General features: G+C 45.0%; 1 protein-coding gene across 1 annotated transcript in view; it reads left to right on the forward strand.

Annotated features, from left to right (window-relative positions):
- LOC147113174 (leucine-rich repeat-containing protein 73-like) overlaps positions 1 to 16,374 on the forward strand; it is a 32,677-nt gene extending 16,303 nt beyond the window's left edge. The window contains exon 3 of the mRNA XM_085998081.1: positions 14,005 to 16,374. Within this exon, the coding sequence (XP_085854207.1) occupies positions 14,005 to 14,075 (71 nt within the window). The 3' untranslated portion in view covers positions 14,076 to 16,374. The remainder of the gene's footprint in view (positions 1 to 14,004) is intronic.
- Positions 16,375 to 16,599: the final 225 nt, after the last annotated feature.

A 16,599-nucleotide genomic window follows, 5' to 3' on the forward strand; every position in this document is an offset into this window, starting at 1 on the left:
TGATCCTTCAGTCTGGTTCTCCCTCTATCTCTGATCCTTCAGTCTGGTTCTCCCTCTATCTCTGATCCTTCAGTCTGTTTCTCCTCTATCCCTGATCCTGCAGTCTGTTTCTCCTCTATCTGATCCTTCAATCTGGTTCTCCTCTATCTATGACCATATAGTCTGTTTCTCCTCTAACTCTGATCATTCAATCCTTCCGTCTGTTTCTCTTCTATCTCTGCTCCTTCAGTCTGTTTCTCCCTCTTTCCCTGATCCTTCAGTCTGTTCACCCTCTATCTCTGCTCCTTCAGTCTGTTTCTCCTCGATCTCTGATCCTTCAGTCTGTTTGTCCTCTATCTCTGAACCTTCCGACTGTTTCTCCTCTATCTCTGATCCTTCGGTCTGATTCTCCTCTATTTGATCGTTCATTCTGTTTCTCCTCTATCTCGGATCCTACAGTCTGTTTCTCCTCTATCTGATCCTTCAGTCTGGTTCTCCTCTATCTCTGATCCTTCAGTGGGTTTTTCCCTCTATCTCGGATCCTTCAGACTGTTTCTCCTCTATCTCTGATCCTTCAGTCTGTTCACGCTATCTCTCTGATCCTTCAGTCTGCTTCTCCTCTGTCTCTGATCCTTCCGTCTGTTTATCCTCTATCTCTGATCCTTCAGTCTGTTTCTCCTCTATCTGATCCTTCAGTCTGGTTCTCCTCTATCTATGACCGTATAGTCTGTTTCTCCTCTATCTCTGATCCTACAGTCTCTATTTCCTCCATCTCTGATCATTCAATCCTTTCGTCTGTTTCACCTCTATCCCTGATCCTTCAGTCTGTTTCTCCACTATCTCTGATCCTTCAGTCTGTTTCTCCTCTCTCTCTGATCCTTCAGTCTGTTTCTCCCCTATCTCTGATCTTTCCATCTGTTTCTCGTCTATCTCTGATCCTTCTTTCTGTTTCTCCTCTCTCTTTGATCCTTCAGTCTGCTTCTCCTCTATCCCTGATCCTGCAGTCTGTTTCTCCTCTCTCACTGATCCTTCAGTCTGCTTCTCCTCTATCCCTGATCCTGCAGTCTGTTTCTCCTCTATCTGATCCTTCAATCTGGTTCTCCTCTATCTATGACCATATAATCTGTTTCTCCTCTAACTCTGATCATTCAATCCTTCCGTCTGTTTCTCTTCTATCTCTGCTCCTTCAGTCTGTTTCTCCCTCTTTCTCTGATCCTTCAGCCTGGTTCTCCCTCTATCTCTGATCTTTCCATCTGTTTCTTCTCTATCTCTGATCCTTCGGTCTGTTTTTCCTCTATCTCTGATCCATCCATCTGTTTCTCCTCTATCTCTGATCCTTCAGTCTGGTTCTCCCTCTATCTCTGATCCTTCAGTCTGTTTCTCTCTATCTCTCACCCTTCAGTCTGTTTCTCTCTCGATCTCTGATCCTTCAGTCTGGTTCTCCCTCTATCTCTGATCCTTCAGTCTGTTTCTCCTCTATCTCTGATCCTTCAGTCTGTTTCTCCTCCATCACTAATCCTTCAGTCTGTTTCTCCTCTATCTCTGATCCTTCAGTCTGTTTCTCCTCTCTCTCTGATCCTTCAGTCTGGTTCTCCTCCATCTATGACCGTATGGTTTGTTTCTCCTCTATCTCTGATCCTACAGTCTGTTTCTGCTCTATCTCTGCTCCTTCAGCCTGTTTCTCCTCTATCTCTGATCCTTCAGTCTGTTTCTCCTCTATTTCTGATCCTTCAGACTGTGTCTTCTCTATCTCTGATGCTTCAGTCTGTTCCTCCACTATCTCTGCTCCTTCAGTCTGTTACTCCTCTGTCTGATCGTTCATTCTGTTTCTCCTCTATCTCTGATCCTTCAGTCTGTTTCTCCCTCTATCTCTGATCTTTCCATCTGTTTCTCGTCTATCTCTGATCCTTCTTTCTGTTTCTCCTCTCTCTTTGATCCTTCAGTCTGCTTCTCCTCTATCCCTGATCCTGCAGTCTGTTTCTCCTCTCTCACTGATCCTTCAGTCTGCTTCTCCTCTATCCCTGATCCTGCAGTCTGTTTCTCCTCTATCTGATCCTTCAATCTGGTTCTCCTCTATCTATGACCATATAATCTGTTTCTCCTCTAACTCTGATCATTCAATCCTTCCGTCTGTTTCTCTTCTATCTCTGCTCCTTCAGTCTGTTTCTCCCTCTTTCTCTGATCCTTCAGTCTGCTTCTCCTCTATCTCTGATCCTTCAGCCTGGTTCTCCCTCTATCTCTGATCTTCCCATCTGTTTCTCCTCTATCTCTGATCCTTCGGTCTGTTTTTCCTCTGACGCTGATCCTTCAGTCTGTTTCTCCTCTATCTCTGATCCTTCAGACTGTTTCTCCTCTATCTCTGATCCATCCATCTGTTTCTCCTCTATCTCTGATCCTTCAGACTGTTTCTCCTCTATCTCTGATCCATCCATCTGTTTCTCCTCTATCTCTGATCCTTCAGTCTGTTTCTCTCTCGATCGCTGATCCTTCAGTCTGTTTCTCCTCTATCTCTGATCCTTCAGTCTGTTTCTCCCTCTATCTCTGATCCTTCAGTCTGTTTCTTCTCTATCCCTGATCCTTCAGTCGGTTCACCGTCTATCTCTGATCCTTCAGACTCTTTCTCCTCTATCTCTGATCCATCCATTTCTCCTCTATCTCTGCTCCTTTAGTCTGTTTCTCCCTCTATCTCTGAATCTTCAGGCTGTTTTTCCGCTATCTCTGATCCTTGAGACTGTTTCGCCTCTATCTCTGATCCATCCATCTGTTTCTCCTCTATCCCTGATCCTTCAGCCTGGTCCTCCTCTATATCTGCTCCTTGAGTCTGTTTCTCCCTCTATCTCTGATCCTTCAGGCTGTTTATCTCTGATCCTTCAGTCTGTTTCTCCTCTATCTCTGCTCCTTCAGTCTGTTTCTCCACTATCTGTGATCCATCCATCTGTTTCTCCTCTAACTCTGATCCTTCCATCTGTTTCCCCTCTATCTCTGATCCTTCAGGCTGTTTATCTCTGATCCTTCAGCCTGGTTCTCCTCTATCTCTGATCCTGCAGCCTGGTTCTCCGCTATCTCTGATCCTTCAGTCTGTTTCTCCTCTATATTTGTCCTTTCGGTCTGTTTCTCCTCTACATCTGCCCCTTGAGTCTGTTTCTCCTCTATCTCTGATCCTTCCATCTGTTTCTCCTCTATCTCTGATCCTTCAGGCTGTTTATCTCTGATCCTTCAGTCTGCTTCTCCTCTATCTCTGATCCTTCAGTTTGTTTCTCCTCTAACGCTGATCCTTCAGTCTGTTTGTCTCTCTATCTCTGATCCTTCAGTCTGGTTCTCCTCTATCTCTGATCCATCCACCTGTTTCTCCTCCACCTCTGATCCTTCAATCTGTTTCTCCTCTATCACTAATCCTTCAATCTGTTTCTCCTCTATCTGTGATCCTTCAGTCTGTTTGTCCCTCGAGTCTGTTTGTCCCTACTTCTGATCCTTCAATCTGTTTCTCCCTCTATCTCTGATCATTCAGTCTGTTCACCCTCTATCTCTGATCCTTCAGTCTGTTCACCCTCTTTCTCTGATCCTTCAGTCTGCTTCTCCTCTATCTCGGATCCTTCAGTCTGTTTCTCCTCTATCTGATCCTTCAGTCTGTTTCTCCACTATCTCTGATCCTTCAGTCTGCTTCTCCTCTATCCCTGATCGTTCAGTCTGTTTCTCCTCTATCTCTGATCCTTCAGTCTTTTTCTTCTCTATCTCTGATCCTTCAGTCTGTTTCTCCTCTATCTCTGCTCCATCAGTCTGTTTCTCCCTCTTTCTCTGATCCTTCAGTCTGTTTCTCCTCTATCTGATCCTTCAGTCTGCTTCCCCTCTATCTCTGATCCTACAGTCTGTTTCTCCTCTATCTGATCCTTCAGTCTGGTTCCCTCTATCTCTGATCCTTGAGTCTGTTTGTCCCTCCACTCTGTTTGTTCCTCCTTCTGATCCTTCAGTCTGTTTCTCCTCTATCTCTGATCCTTCAGTGGGTTTCTCCTATATCTGATCCTTCAGACGTTACTCCTCTATCTCTGATCCTACAGTCTGTATTTCCTCTATCTCTGATCCTTCAGTCTGGTTCTCCTCCATCTATGACTGTATGGTCTGTTTCTCCTCTATCTCTGCTCCTTCAGCCTGTTTCTCCTCTATCTCTGATCCTTCAGTCTGTTTCTTCTCTATCTCTGATCCTTCAGTCTGTTCCTCCACTATCTCTGCTCCTTCAGTCCGTTACTCCTCTGTCTGATCGTTCATTCTGTTTCTCCTCTACCTCTGATCCTTCTTTCTGTTTCTCCTCTCTCTTTGATCCTTCAGTCTGTTTCTCCCTCTATCTCTTATCTTTACATCTGTTTCTTGTCTATCTCTGATCCATCAGTCTCTTTATCCCTCCTTCTGATCCAACAGCCTGTTTGTCCCTCTATCTCTGATCCTTCAGTCTGCTTCTCCTCTATCCGTGATCCTTCATTCTGTTCCTCCACTATCTCTGCTCCTTCAGTATGTTCCTGATCGTTCATTCTGTTTCTCCTCTATCTCTGATCCTTCAGCCTGGTTCTCCTCTATATCTGATCCTTCAGTCTGTTTATCCCGCCTTCTGATCCTACAGCCTGTTTGTCCCTCTATCTGTGATCCTTCATTCTGTTTCTCCTCTATCTCTGATCCTTCAGTCTGTATTTCCTCTATCTCTGATCCTTCAGTCTGTTTCTTCTCTATCTCTGATCCTTCAGTCTGTTCCTCCACTATCTCTGCTCCTTCAGTCCGTTACTCCTCTGTCTGATCGTTCATTCTGTTTCTCCTCTACCTCTGATCCTTCTTTCTGTTTCTCCTCTCTCTTTGATCCTTCAGTCTGTTTCTCCCTCTATCTCTTATCTTTACATCTGTTTCTTGTCTATCTCTGATCCATCAGTCTCTTTATCCCTCCTTCTGATCCAACAGCCTGTTTGTCCCTCTATCTCTGATCCTTCAGTCTGCTTCTCCTCTATCCGTGATCCTTCATTCTGTTCCTCCACTATCTCTGCTCCTTCAGTATGTTCCTGATCGTTCATTCTGTTTCTCCTCTATCTCTGATCCTTCAGCCTGGTTCTCCTCTATATCTGATCCTTCAGTCTGTTTATCCCGCCTTCTGATCCTACAGCCTGTTTGTCCCTCTATCTGTGATCCTTCATTCTGTTTCTCCTCTATCTCTGATCCTTCAGTCTGTATTTCCTCTATCTCTGATCCTTCAGTCTGTTTCTCTTCTATCTCTGATCTTTCAGTCTGTTCCTCCTCCATCTCTGATCCTTCAATCTGTTTCTGCTCTATCTCTGATCCTTCAGTCTGTATTTCATGTATCTCTGATCCTTCAGACTGTTTCCCCTCTATCTCTGATCCTTCAGTCTGTTTCTCCTCTATCTCTGCTCCTTCAGTCTGTTTCTCCCTCTGTCTCTGATCCTTCAGTCTGTGTCTCCACTATCTCTGATCCTTCAATCCTTCAGCCTATTTCTCCTTCTATATCTGATCCTTCAGTCTGTTTCTCCTCTATCTCTGATCTTTCAGTCTGTTTCTCCACTAACTCTGATCCTTCAGTCTGTTCCTCCTCTATCTCTGATCCTTCAGTCTGTTTCTCCTCTATCTCTGAACCTTCAGACTGTTTCCCCTCTATCTCTGATGCTTCAGTCTGCTTCTCCTCTATCTCTGATCCTTCAGTCTGTTTCTGCTCTATCTCTGATCCTTCCATCTGTTTCTCCTCTATCTCTGGTCCTACAGTCTGTTTCTCCTCCATCTCTGCTCCTTCAGCTTGTTTCTCCTCTATCTCTGATCCTTCAGTCTGTTTATCCACTATATCTGCTCCATCAGTCTGTGTAATGAAATCTGTTTGTCTTGATCCTGTATTCGTTTTGCACTCATGTATATTACCCTCCCCCACTGTGCATAGTTTCACTTCCTCTTTCCCGACTAACCTGGGAGGTTCCAGGTCTTGGCTCTTGGCTCCGCCCCTGACTTCTCTTACATAAAGATCCCAGGATCTGTATGACTCATTCCTGTGAACCAGTCGGCATGTTGAGATGTTAGCTCTGATCTTAGTGATTAAAATTGATGGGCCTTCAATAACCACAAAACTACAAGTTATAGACTTAAACAAGTTGGCTTTTAATCACTAAGATCAGAGCTAACATCTTAACACGCCCTCATTCCTGTGAACCAGTCGGCGTGTTGAGATGTTAGCTCTGATCTTAGTGATTAAAAGCCACCTTGTTTAAGTCTATAACTTCTAGTTTTGTGGTTATTGAAGGCCCATCAGTCTGTTTCTCCCTCTTTCTCTCATCCTTCAGTCTGTTTCTCCTCTATCTCCGATCGTTCATTCTGTTTCTCCTTTATCTCTGATCCTTCAGTCTGTTCCTCCTCTGTCTCTGATCCTACAGTCTGTTTCTCCTCTATCTCTGATCCTTCAGTCTGTTTCTCCTCTATCTCTGATCCTTCAGTCTGTTTCTCCTCTATCTCTGATCCTTCAGTCTGTTTCTCCTCTATCTCTGATCCTTCAGTCTGCTTCTCCTCTATCTGATCCTTCAGTCTGGTTCTCCTCCATCTATGACGGTATAGTCTGTTTCTCCTCTATCTCTGATCCTACAGTCTGTTTCTCCTCCATCTCTGAACAATTAGCCTGTTTCTCTTCTATCTCTGATCCTTCAGTCTATTTCTCCTCTATCTCTGATCCTTCAGTCTTTTTCTTTTCTATTTCTGATCCTTCAGTCTGTATTTCCTCTATCTCTGATCCTTCAGTCTGTTTCTCCTCTATCCCTTATCCTTCAGTCTGTTCACCCTCTATCTCTGATCCTTCAATCTGGTTCTCCTCTATCTCTGATCCTTCAGCCTGTTTCTCCTCTATCTCTGAACCTTCAGTCTGTATATCATGTATCTCTGATCCTTCAGTCTGTTTCTCCCCTATCTCTGATCTTTCCATCTGTTTCTCGTCTATCTCTGATCCTTCTTTCTGTTTCTCCTCTCTCTTTGATCCTTCAGTCTGCTTCTCCTCTATCCCTGATCCTGCAGTCTGTTTCTCCTCTCTCACTGATCCTTCAGTCTGCTTCTCCTCTATCCCTGATCCTGCAGTCTGTTTCTCCTCTATCTGATCCTTCAATCTGGTTCTCCTCTATCTATGACCATATAATCTGTTTCTCCTCTAACTCTGATCATTCAATCCTTCCGTCTGTTTCTCTTCTATCTCTGCTCCTTCAGTCTGTTTCTCCCTCTTTCTCTGATCCTTCAGCCTGGTTCTCCCTCTATCTCTGATCTTTCCATCTGTTTCTTCTCTATCTCTGATCCTTCGGTCTGTTTTTCCTCTATCTCTGATCCATCCATCTGTTTCTCCTCTATCTCTGATCCTTCAGTCTGGTTCTCCCTCTATCTCTGATCCTTCAGTCTGTTTCTCTCTATCTCTCACCCTTCAGTCTGTTTCTCTCTCGATCTCTGATCCTTCAGTCTGGTTCTCCCTCTATCTCTGATCCTTCAGTCTGTTTCTCCTCTATCTCTGATCCTTCAGTCTGTTTCTCCTCCATCACTAATCCTTCAGTCTGTTTCTCCTCTATCTCTGATCCTTCAGTCTGTTTCTCCTCTCTCTCTGATCCTTCAGTCTGGTTCTCCTCCATCTATGACCGTATGGTTTGTTTCTCCTCTATCTCTGATCCTACAGTCTGTTTCTGCTCTATCTCTGCTCCTTCAGCCTGTTTCTCCTCTATCTCTGATCCTTCAGTCTGTTTCTCCTCTATTTCTGATCCTTCAGACTGTGTCTTCTCTATCTCTGATGCTTCAGTCTGTTCCTCCACTATCTCTGCTCCTTCAGTCTGTTACTCCTCTGTCTGATCGTTCATTCTGTTTCTCCTCTATCTCTGATCCTTCAGTCTGTTTCTCCCTCTATCTCTGATCTTTCCATCTGTTTCTCGTCTATCTCTGATCCTTCTTTCTGTTTCTCCTCTCTCTTTGATCCTTCAGTCTGCTTCTCCTCTATCCCTGATCCTGCAGTCTGTTTCTCCTCTCTCACTGATCCTTCAGTCTGCTTCTCCTCTATCCCTGATCCTGCAGTCTGTTTCTCCTCTATCTGATCCTTCAATCTGGTTCTCCTCTATCTATGACCATATAATCTGTTTCTCCTCTAACTCTGATCATTCAATCCTTCCGTCTGTTTCTCTTCTATCTCTGCTCCTTCAGTCTGTTTCTCCCTCTTTCTCTGATCCTTCAGTCTGCTTCTCCTCTATCTCTGATCCTTCAGCCTGGTTCTCCCTCTATCTCTGATCTTCCCATCTGTTTCTCCTCTATCTCTGATCCTTCGGTCTGTTTTTCCTCTGACGCTGATCCTTCAGTCTGTTTCTCCTCTATCTCTGATCCTTCAGACTGTTTCTCCTCTATCTCTGATCCATCCATCTGTTTCTCCTCTATCTCTGATCCTTCAGACTGTTTCTCCTCTATCTCTGATCCATCCATCTGTTTCTCCTCTATCTCTGATCCTTCAGTCTGTTTCTCTCTCGATCGCTGATCCTTCAGTCTGTTTCTCCTCTATCTCTGATCCTTCAGTCTGTTTCTCCCTCTATCTCTGATCCTTCAGTCTGTTTCTTCTCTATCCCTGATCCTTCAGTCGGTTCACCGTCTATCTCTGATCCTTCAGACTCTTTCTCCTCTATCTCTGATCCATCCATTTCTCCTCTATCTCTGCTCCTTTAGTCTGTTTCTCCCTCTATCTCTGAATCTTCAGGCTGTTTTTCCGCTATCTCTGATCCTTGAGACTGTTTCGCCTCTATCTCTGATCCATCCATCTGTTTCTCCTCTATCCCTGATCCTTCAGCCTGGTCCTCCTCTATATCTGCTCCTTGAGTCTGTTTCTCCCTCTATCTCTGATCCTTCAGGCTGTTTATCTCTGATCCTTCAGTCTGTTTCTCCTCTATCTCTGCTCCTTCAGTCTGTTTCTCCACTATCTGTGATCCATCCATCTGTTTCTCCTCTAACTCTGATCCTTCCATCTGTTTCCCCTCTATCTCTGATCCTTCAGGCTGTTTATCTCTGATCCTTCAGCCTGGTTCTCCTCTATCTCTGATCCTGCAGCCTGGTTCTCCGCTATCTCTGATCCTTCAGTCTGTTTCTCCTCTATATTTGTCCTTTCGGTCTGTTTCTCCTCTACATCTGCCCCTTGAGTCTGTTTCTCCTCTATCTCTGATCCTTCCATCTGTTTCTCCTCTATCTCTGATCCTTCAGGCTGTTTATCTCTGATCCTTCAGTCTGCTTCTCCTCTATCTCTGATCCTTCAGTTTGTTTCTCCTCTAACGCTGATCCTTCAGTCTGTTTGTCTCTCTATCTCTGATCCTTCAGTCTGGTTCTCCTCTATCTCTGATCCATCCACCTGTTTCTCCTCCACCTCTGATCCTTCAATCTGTTTCTCCTCTATCACTAATCCTTCAATCTGTTTCTCCTCTATCTGTGATCCTTCAGTCTGTTTGTCCCTCGAGTCTGTTTGTCCCTACTTCTGATCCTTCAATCTGTTTCTCCCTCTATCTCTGATCATTCAGTCTGTTCACCCTCTATCTCTGATCCTTCAGTCTGTTCACCCTCTTTCTCTGATCCTTCAGTCTGCTTCTCCTCTATCTCGGATCCTTCAGTCTGTTTCTCCTCTATCTGATCCTTCAGTCTGTTTCTCCACTATCTCTGATCCTTCAGTCTGCTTCTCCTCTATCCCTGATCGTTCAGTCTGTTTCTCCTCTATCTCTGATCCTTCAGTCTTTTTCTTCTCTATCTCTGATCCTTCAGTCTGTTTCTCCTCTATCTCTGCTCCATCAGTCTGTTTCTCCCTCTTTCTCTGATCCTTCAGTCTGTTTCTCCTCTATCTGATCCTTCAGTCTGCTTCCCCTCTATCTCTGATCCTACAGTCTGTTTCTCCTCTATCTGATCCTTCAGTCTGGTTCCCTCTATCTCTGATCCTTGAGTCTGTTTGTCCCTCCACTCTGTTTGTTCCTCCTTCTGATCCTTCAGTCTGTTTCTCCTCTATCTCTGATCCTTCAGTGGGTTTCTCCTATATCTGATCCTTCAGACGTTACTCCTCTATCTCTGATCCTACAGTCTGTATTTCCTCTATCTCTGATCCTTCAGTCTGGTTCTCCTCCATCTATGACTGTATGGTCTGTTTCTCCTCTATCTCTGCTCCTTCAGCCTGTTTCTCCTCTATCTCTGATCCTTCAGTCTGTTTCTTCTCTATCTCTGATCCTTCAGTCTGTTCCTCCACTATCTCTGCTCCTTCAGTCCGTTACTCCTCTGTCTGATCGTTCATTCTGTTTCTCCTCTACCTCTGATCCTTCTTTCTGTTTCTCCTCTCTCTTTGATCCTTCAGTCTGTTTCTCCCTCTATCTCTTATCTTTACATCTGTTTCTTGTCTATCTCTGATCCATCAGTCTCTTTATCCCTCCTTCTGATCCAACAGCCTGTTTGTCCCTCTATCTCTGATCCTTCAGTCTGCTTCTCCTCTATCCGTGATCCTTCATTCTGTTCCTCCACTATCTCTGCTCCTTCAGTATGTTCCTGATCGTTCATTCTGTTTCTCCTCTATCTCTGATCCTTCAGCCTGGTTCTCCTCTATATCTGATCCTTCAGTCTGTTTATCCCGCCTTCTGATCCTACAGCCTGTTTGTCCCTCTATCTGTGATCCTTCATTCTGTTTCTCCTCTATCTCTGATCCTTCAGTCTGTATTTCCTCTATCTCTGATCCTTCAGTCTGTTTCTTCTCTATCTCTGATCCTTCAGTCTGTTCCTCCACTATCTCTGCTCCTTCAGTCCGTTACTCCTCTGTCTGATCGTTCATTCTGTTTCTCCTCTACCTCTGATCCTTCTTTCTGTTTCTCCTCTCTCTTTGATCCTTCAGTCTGTTTCTCCCTCTATCTCTTATCTTTACATCTGTTTCTTGTCTATCTCTGATCCATCAGTCTCTTTATCCCTCCTTCTGATCCAACAGCCTGTTTGTCCCTCTATCTCTGATCCTTCAGTCTGCTTCTCCTCTATCCGTGATCCTTCATTCTGTTCCTCCACTATCTCTGCTCCTTCAGTATGTTCCTGATCGTTCATTCTGTTTCTCCTCTATCTCTGATCCTTCAGCCTGGTTCTCCTCTATATCTGATCCTTCAGTCTGTTTATCCCGCCTTCTGATCCTACAGCCTGTTTGTCCCTCTATCTGTGATCCTTCATTCTGTTTCTCCTCTATCTCTGATCCTTCAGTCTGTATTTCCTCTATCTCTGATCCTTCAGTCTGTTTCTCTTCTATCTCTGATCTTTCAGTCTGTTCCTCCTCCATCTCTGATCCTTCAATCTGTTTCTGCTCTATCTCTGATCCTTCAGTCTGTATTTCATGTATCTCTGATCCTTCAGACTGTTTCCCCTCTATCTCTGATCCTTCAGTCTGTTTCTCCTCTATCTCTGCTCCTTCAGTCTGTTTCTCCCTCTGTCTCTGATCCTTCAGTCTGTGTCTCCACTATCTCTGATCCTTCAATCCTTCAGCCTATTTCTCCTTCTATATCTGATCCTTCAGTCTGTTTCTCCTCTATCTCTGATCTTTCAGTCTGTTTCTCCACTAACTCTGATCCTTCAGTCTGTTCCTCCTCTATCTCTGATCCTTCAGTCTGTTTCTCCTCTATCTCTGAACCTTCAGACTGTTTCCCCTCTATCTCTGATGCTTCAGTCTGCTTCTCCTCTATCTCTGATCCTTCAGTCTGTTTCTGCTCTATCTCTGATCCTTCCATCTGTTTCTCCTCTATCTCTGGTCCTACAGTCTGTTTCTCCTCCATCTCTGCTCCTTCAGCTTGTTTCTCCTCTATCTCTGATCCTTCAGTCTGTTTATCCACTATATCTGCTCCATCAGTCTGTGTAATGAAATCTGTTTGTCTTGATCCTGTATTCGTTTTGCACTCATGTATATTACCCTCCCCCACTGTGCATAGTTTCACTTCCTCTTTCCCGACTAACCTGGGAGGTTCCAGGTCTTGGCTCTTGGCTCCGCCCCTGACTTCTCTTACATAAAGATCCCAGGATCTGTATGACTCATTCCTGTGAACCAGTCGGCATGTTGAGATGTTAGCTCTGATCTTAGTGATTAAAATTGATGGGCCTTCAATAACCACAAAACTACAAGTTATAGACTTAAACAAGTTGGCTTTTAATCACTAAGATCAGAGCTAACATCTTAACACGCCCTCATTCCTGTGAACCAGTCGGCGTGTTGAGATGTTAGCTCTGATCTTAGTGATTAAAAGCCACCTTGTTTAAGTCTATAACTTCTAGTTTTGTGGTTATTGAAGGCCCATCAGTCTGTTTCTCCCTCTTTCTCTCATCCTTCAGTCTGTTTCTCCTCTATCTCCGATCGTTCATTCTGTTTCTCCTTTATCTCTGATCCTTCAGTCTGTTCCTCCTCTGTCTCTGATCCTACAGTCTGTTTCTCCTCTATCTCTGATCCTTCAGTCTGTTTCTCCTCTATCTCTGATCCTTCAGTCTGTTTCTCCTCTATCTCTGATCCTTCAGTCTGTTTCTCCTCTATCTCTGATCCTTCAGTCTGCTTCTCCTCTATCTGATCCTTCAGTCTGGTTCTCCTCCATCTATGACGGTATAGTCTGTTTCTCCTCTATCTCTGATCCTACAGTCTGTTTCTCCTCCATCTCTGAACAATTAGCCTGTTTCTCTTCTATCTCTGATCCTTCAGTCTATTTCTCCTCTATCTCTGATCCTTCAGTCTTTTTCTTTTCTATTTCTGATCCTTCAGTCTGTATTTCCTCTATCTCTGATCCTTCAGTCTGTTTCTCCTCTATCCCTTATCCTTCAGTCTGTTCACCCTCTATCTCTGATCCTTCAATCTGGTTCTCCTCTATCTCTGATCCTTCAGCCTGTTTCTCCTCTATCTCTGAACCTTCAGTCTGTATATCATGTATCTCTGATCCTTCAGTCTGTTTCTCCCTCTTTCTCTGATCCTTCAGTCTGTTTCTCTCTCTATCTCTGATCCTTCAGTCTGTTTCTCCTCTATCTCTGATCCTTCAGTCTGTTTCTCCTCTATCTCTGATCCTTCAGTCTGTTTCTCCCTCTATCTCTGATCTTTCAGTCTGTTTCTCCTCTATCTCTGATCCTTCAGTCTGTTTCTCCTCTGTCTCTGATCCTGCTTTCTGTTTCTCCTCTATATCTGATCCTTCTTTCTGTTTTCCTCTATCTCTCATCCTTCAGTCTGTTTCTCCTCTATCCCTGATCCTTCAGTCTGTTTCTCCTCTATCTCTGATCCTTCAGTCTGTTTCTCCTCTGTCTCTGATCCTGCTTTCTGTTTCTCCTCTATATCTGATCCTTCTTTCTGTTTTCCTCTATCTCTCATCCTTCAGTCTGTTTCTCCTCTATCCCTGATCCTTCAGTCTGTTTCTCCTCTATCTCTGATCCTTCAGTCTGTTTCTCCTCTGTCTCTGATCCTGCTTTCTGTTTCTCCTCTATATCTGATCCTTCTTTCTGTTTTCCTCTATCTCTCATCCTTCAGTCTGTTTCTCCTCTATCCCTGATCCTTCAGTCTGTTTCTCCTCTATCCCTGATCCTTCAGTCTGTTTCTCCTCTATCTCTGATCCTTCAGTCTGTTTCTCCTCTGTCTCTGATCCTGCTTTCTGTTTCTCCTCTATCTCTGATCCTTCAGTCTGTTTTTCAAACCCCATCTTGCCTAGTTGTGAAACTGAATTCAACAAATCTGGTCATTTGTGGGCTAAGGCCAGAAGCTGACCGCAAGAGCTCCCAAGTTGTCTTAAAAACCCACTGGTTCACTTTGACGAAGGCCTTCTGTCACCCCCTACCCAGTTCGGCCTACATGACTGCCATTCCACACTACATGCTTGACTCTTAATGCCGTCAGGGCAACTGGGGATGAGCAATAAATGCAGCCTGGCAGCATCACGCCCATCCCAAGAGCAAGCTTTTTAACAAGCCAGAGGTGCCTTTTAGTTGAAGGGTCCAGTTTTATTCCACTCTGACTGCTGCTACCTCTCTCTGTCTCACCAGATCCAGGATCACAGACTATCCTCATGTCAACACGACTCGAAGATTCCTTACTGGCAGAAACTGAAATGTGACAGCACGTTGATGAAGCAACCCTCGCCGTTCACCTGGTGACCTAGGCCGTACCGCACTACCACTGACTCATGTCTTGCTGTTGGAATCTACCCAGGCTATTTAGTCTCTGACCATGTTTGTCACTTGGTTCATTTAGAGTTGACAGTGACCCTCCAAGCACTGGATGAGCACCCTCCAAGCACTGGATGAGCACCCTCCAATCACTGGATGAGCACCCTCCAATCACTGGATGAGCACCCTCCAATCACTGGATGAGCACCCTCCAATCACTGGATGAGCACCCTCCAATCACTGGATGAGCACCCTCCCATCACTGGATGAGCACCCTCCAATCACTGGATGAGCACCCTCCAATCACTGGATGAGCACCCTCCAATCACTGGATGAGCACCCTCCAATCACTGGATGGGCACCCTCCAATCACTGGATGAGCACCCTCCAATCACTGGATGAGCACCCTCCAATCACTGGATGAGCACCCTCCAATCACTGGATGAGCACCCTCCCATCACTGGATGAGCACCCTCCAATCACCTCACATTGCACCACTTTGTTTCTGTATTTATTTATTGTTAATAATTTATTTAAATCCAATTAATCTACATAACAACAGTCACTGCACTGCAAAAATAATTGCTTGTGTGAAGCAGTGTGATGTTTTGATTTGTTAAGGCACTGTGTCAATGGAGCGGTTATCTATTAATGAATCAACCAGTTTAAAATTTGGCTCAGCTGCCTTTACTCAGGATGCTAACTGCTGTTTATGAAATAAGACATTCATAGACGCTCGCTGGAGTTTGTGTTTCCGTGACCTCTTGCGAGTGAAAATGAACTAGATGAACTAAAGGAAGCCCCCAATTCCTCTCCTTCTCTGACTTGAGATGAGCCAGAAGTGATAATTAAACAAAGTGCAGTAACTAGCAGGAATAACAATTCCTTCCCACTCAAACATCGCTTATTACTTCCAGCTCCAAGATCGCAGGGGGCTCATGCACAGAATAAATAAACTGGATTCTCACAGAATAAACTGGAACCACACCAGTCTGAGTAACATGGGCACTGCCTGACACACGCCACTGGAAACAGGACCCATACATGTGAACTAACCACATAAATGCCATGCCTACTAGAGTAGGTCAGAGGCTGGGTATTCTGCAAGTAACTCACCTCCTGACTCCCCAAATCCAGGCCACAAGTTGTGATGGAATACTCTCCAATTGCCTTGATGAATGCAGCTCCAGCAACACTCAAGAAGCTCGAGACCAACCAGGACAAAGCAGTCAGCTTGATTGACAGCCCATCTACCACCTTAAATATTCACTCCCTCCACCACTGGCGCATTGTGGCTGCAATGTGTACCATCTACAAGATGCACTGCAGCAACTCGCCAAGGCTTCTTCGGCAGCACCTCAAAAACCCCACGACCTCTACCACCTTGTAGGAAAAGGGCAGCAGGTGCATGGGAACACCACCAAGTTCCCCTCCAAGTCACACACCATCCTGACTTGGAAATATATCACCATTCCTTCATCGTCGCTGGGTCAAAATCCTGGAACTCCCTCCCTAACAGCACTGTGGGAGTACCTTCACCACATGGACTGCAGTGGTTCAAGAAGGCGACCACCTTCTCAAGGGCAATTCGGGATGGGCAATAAATGTTAGCCTTGGCTGCAGTGTGTACCATCTACAAGATGCACTGAAGCAACTCGCCAAAGTTTCTTTGACAGCTCCTCTCAAACCTGCGACCTCTTCCACCCAGAAGGACAAGGGAACATCACCACCTCCAAGTTCTCCTCCAAGTCACACACAATCTGACTGGAAATATATCACCGATCCTACATCGTCGCTGGGTCGAAATCCTGGAACTCCCTCCCTAACAGCACTGTGGGAATACCTTCACCGCACGGACTGCAGCGGTTCACTGCCACTTTCTCAGGGCATCTAGGGATGGGCAATAAATGCTGGCATTGAGAGCGATGCCCACATGCCGAGAATGAATTTTAAAAATTACCAGTCAGAATAACATGGGCCCTGCTGGACTCAATCCACTGAAACCATTCACTGGTGTGGGAGGAGAGCTGGGGAGAGAGTGTAAACTTTGTGCTGAAGTCGAGCTGAAGTGGAATCCCCTATACTGCATCCAACGCTGCGGGGGGGGGGGGGGGGTGGAGTAGAGAAAGGAGCTTTTAAAATAATGAGAAACAGCAGTAAGGATCTGGATCTGCACAGAGCCTGCTGGGAGGCAAGGAGTGATAAGATGAGGAAATGACTTGTAATGTGACACAATAAATATTGCAGAATTTATGTTTTGATAAAGTCTACGTTTTATTTTAAGCAATTGACTTGTACATAGAAATGTTGAGATGTCTGGGCATTTATCAGGTGAGCTATATGTACCACTATGACACTGAAGAGAATCTGCCATAGGTCCCATTCTGGGACTGACCCATGTATCACACAGCCAGAGGAAGCCACCCTTCTCACTGTCCGGTGAAACATCAGGTTTGTATCTGGGCGTCCCCT

The sequence above is a fragment of the Somniosus microcephalus genome, chromosome 9 (assembly GCF_052327205.1).
Source record: "Somniosus microcephalus isolate GS21.2 chromosome 9, FLI_Smic_1.0, whole genome shotgun sequence".
Classification (NCBI taxonomy): domain Eukaryota; kingdom Metazoa; phylum Chordata; class Chondrichthyes; order Squaliformes; family Somniosidae; genus Somniosus; species Somniosus microcephalus.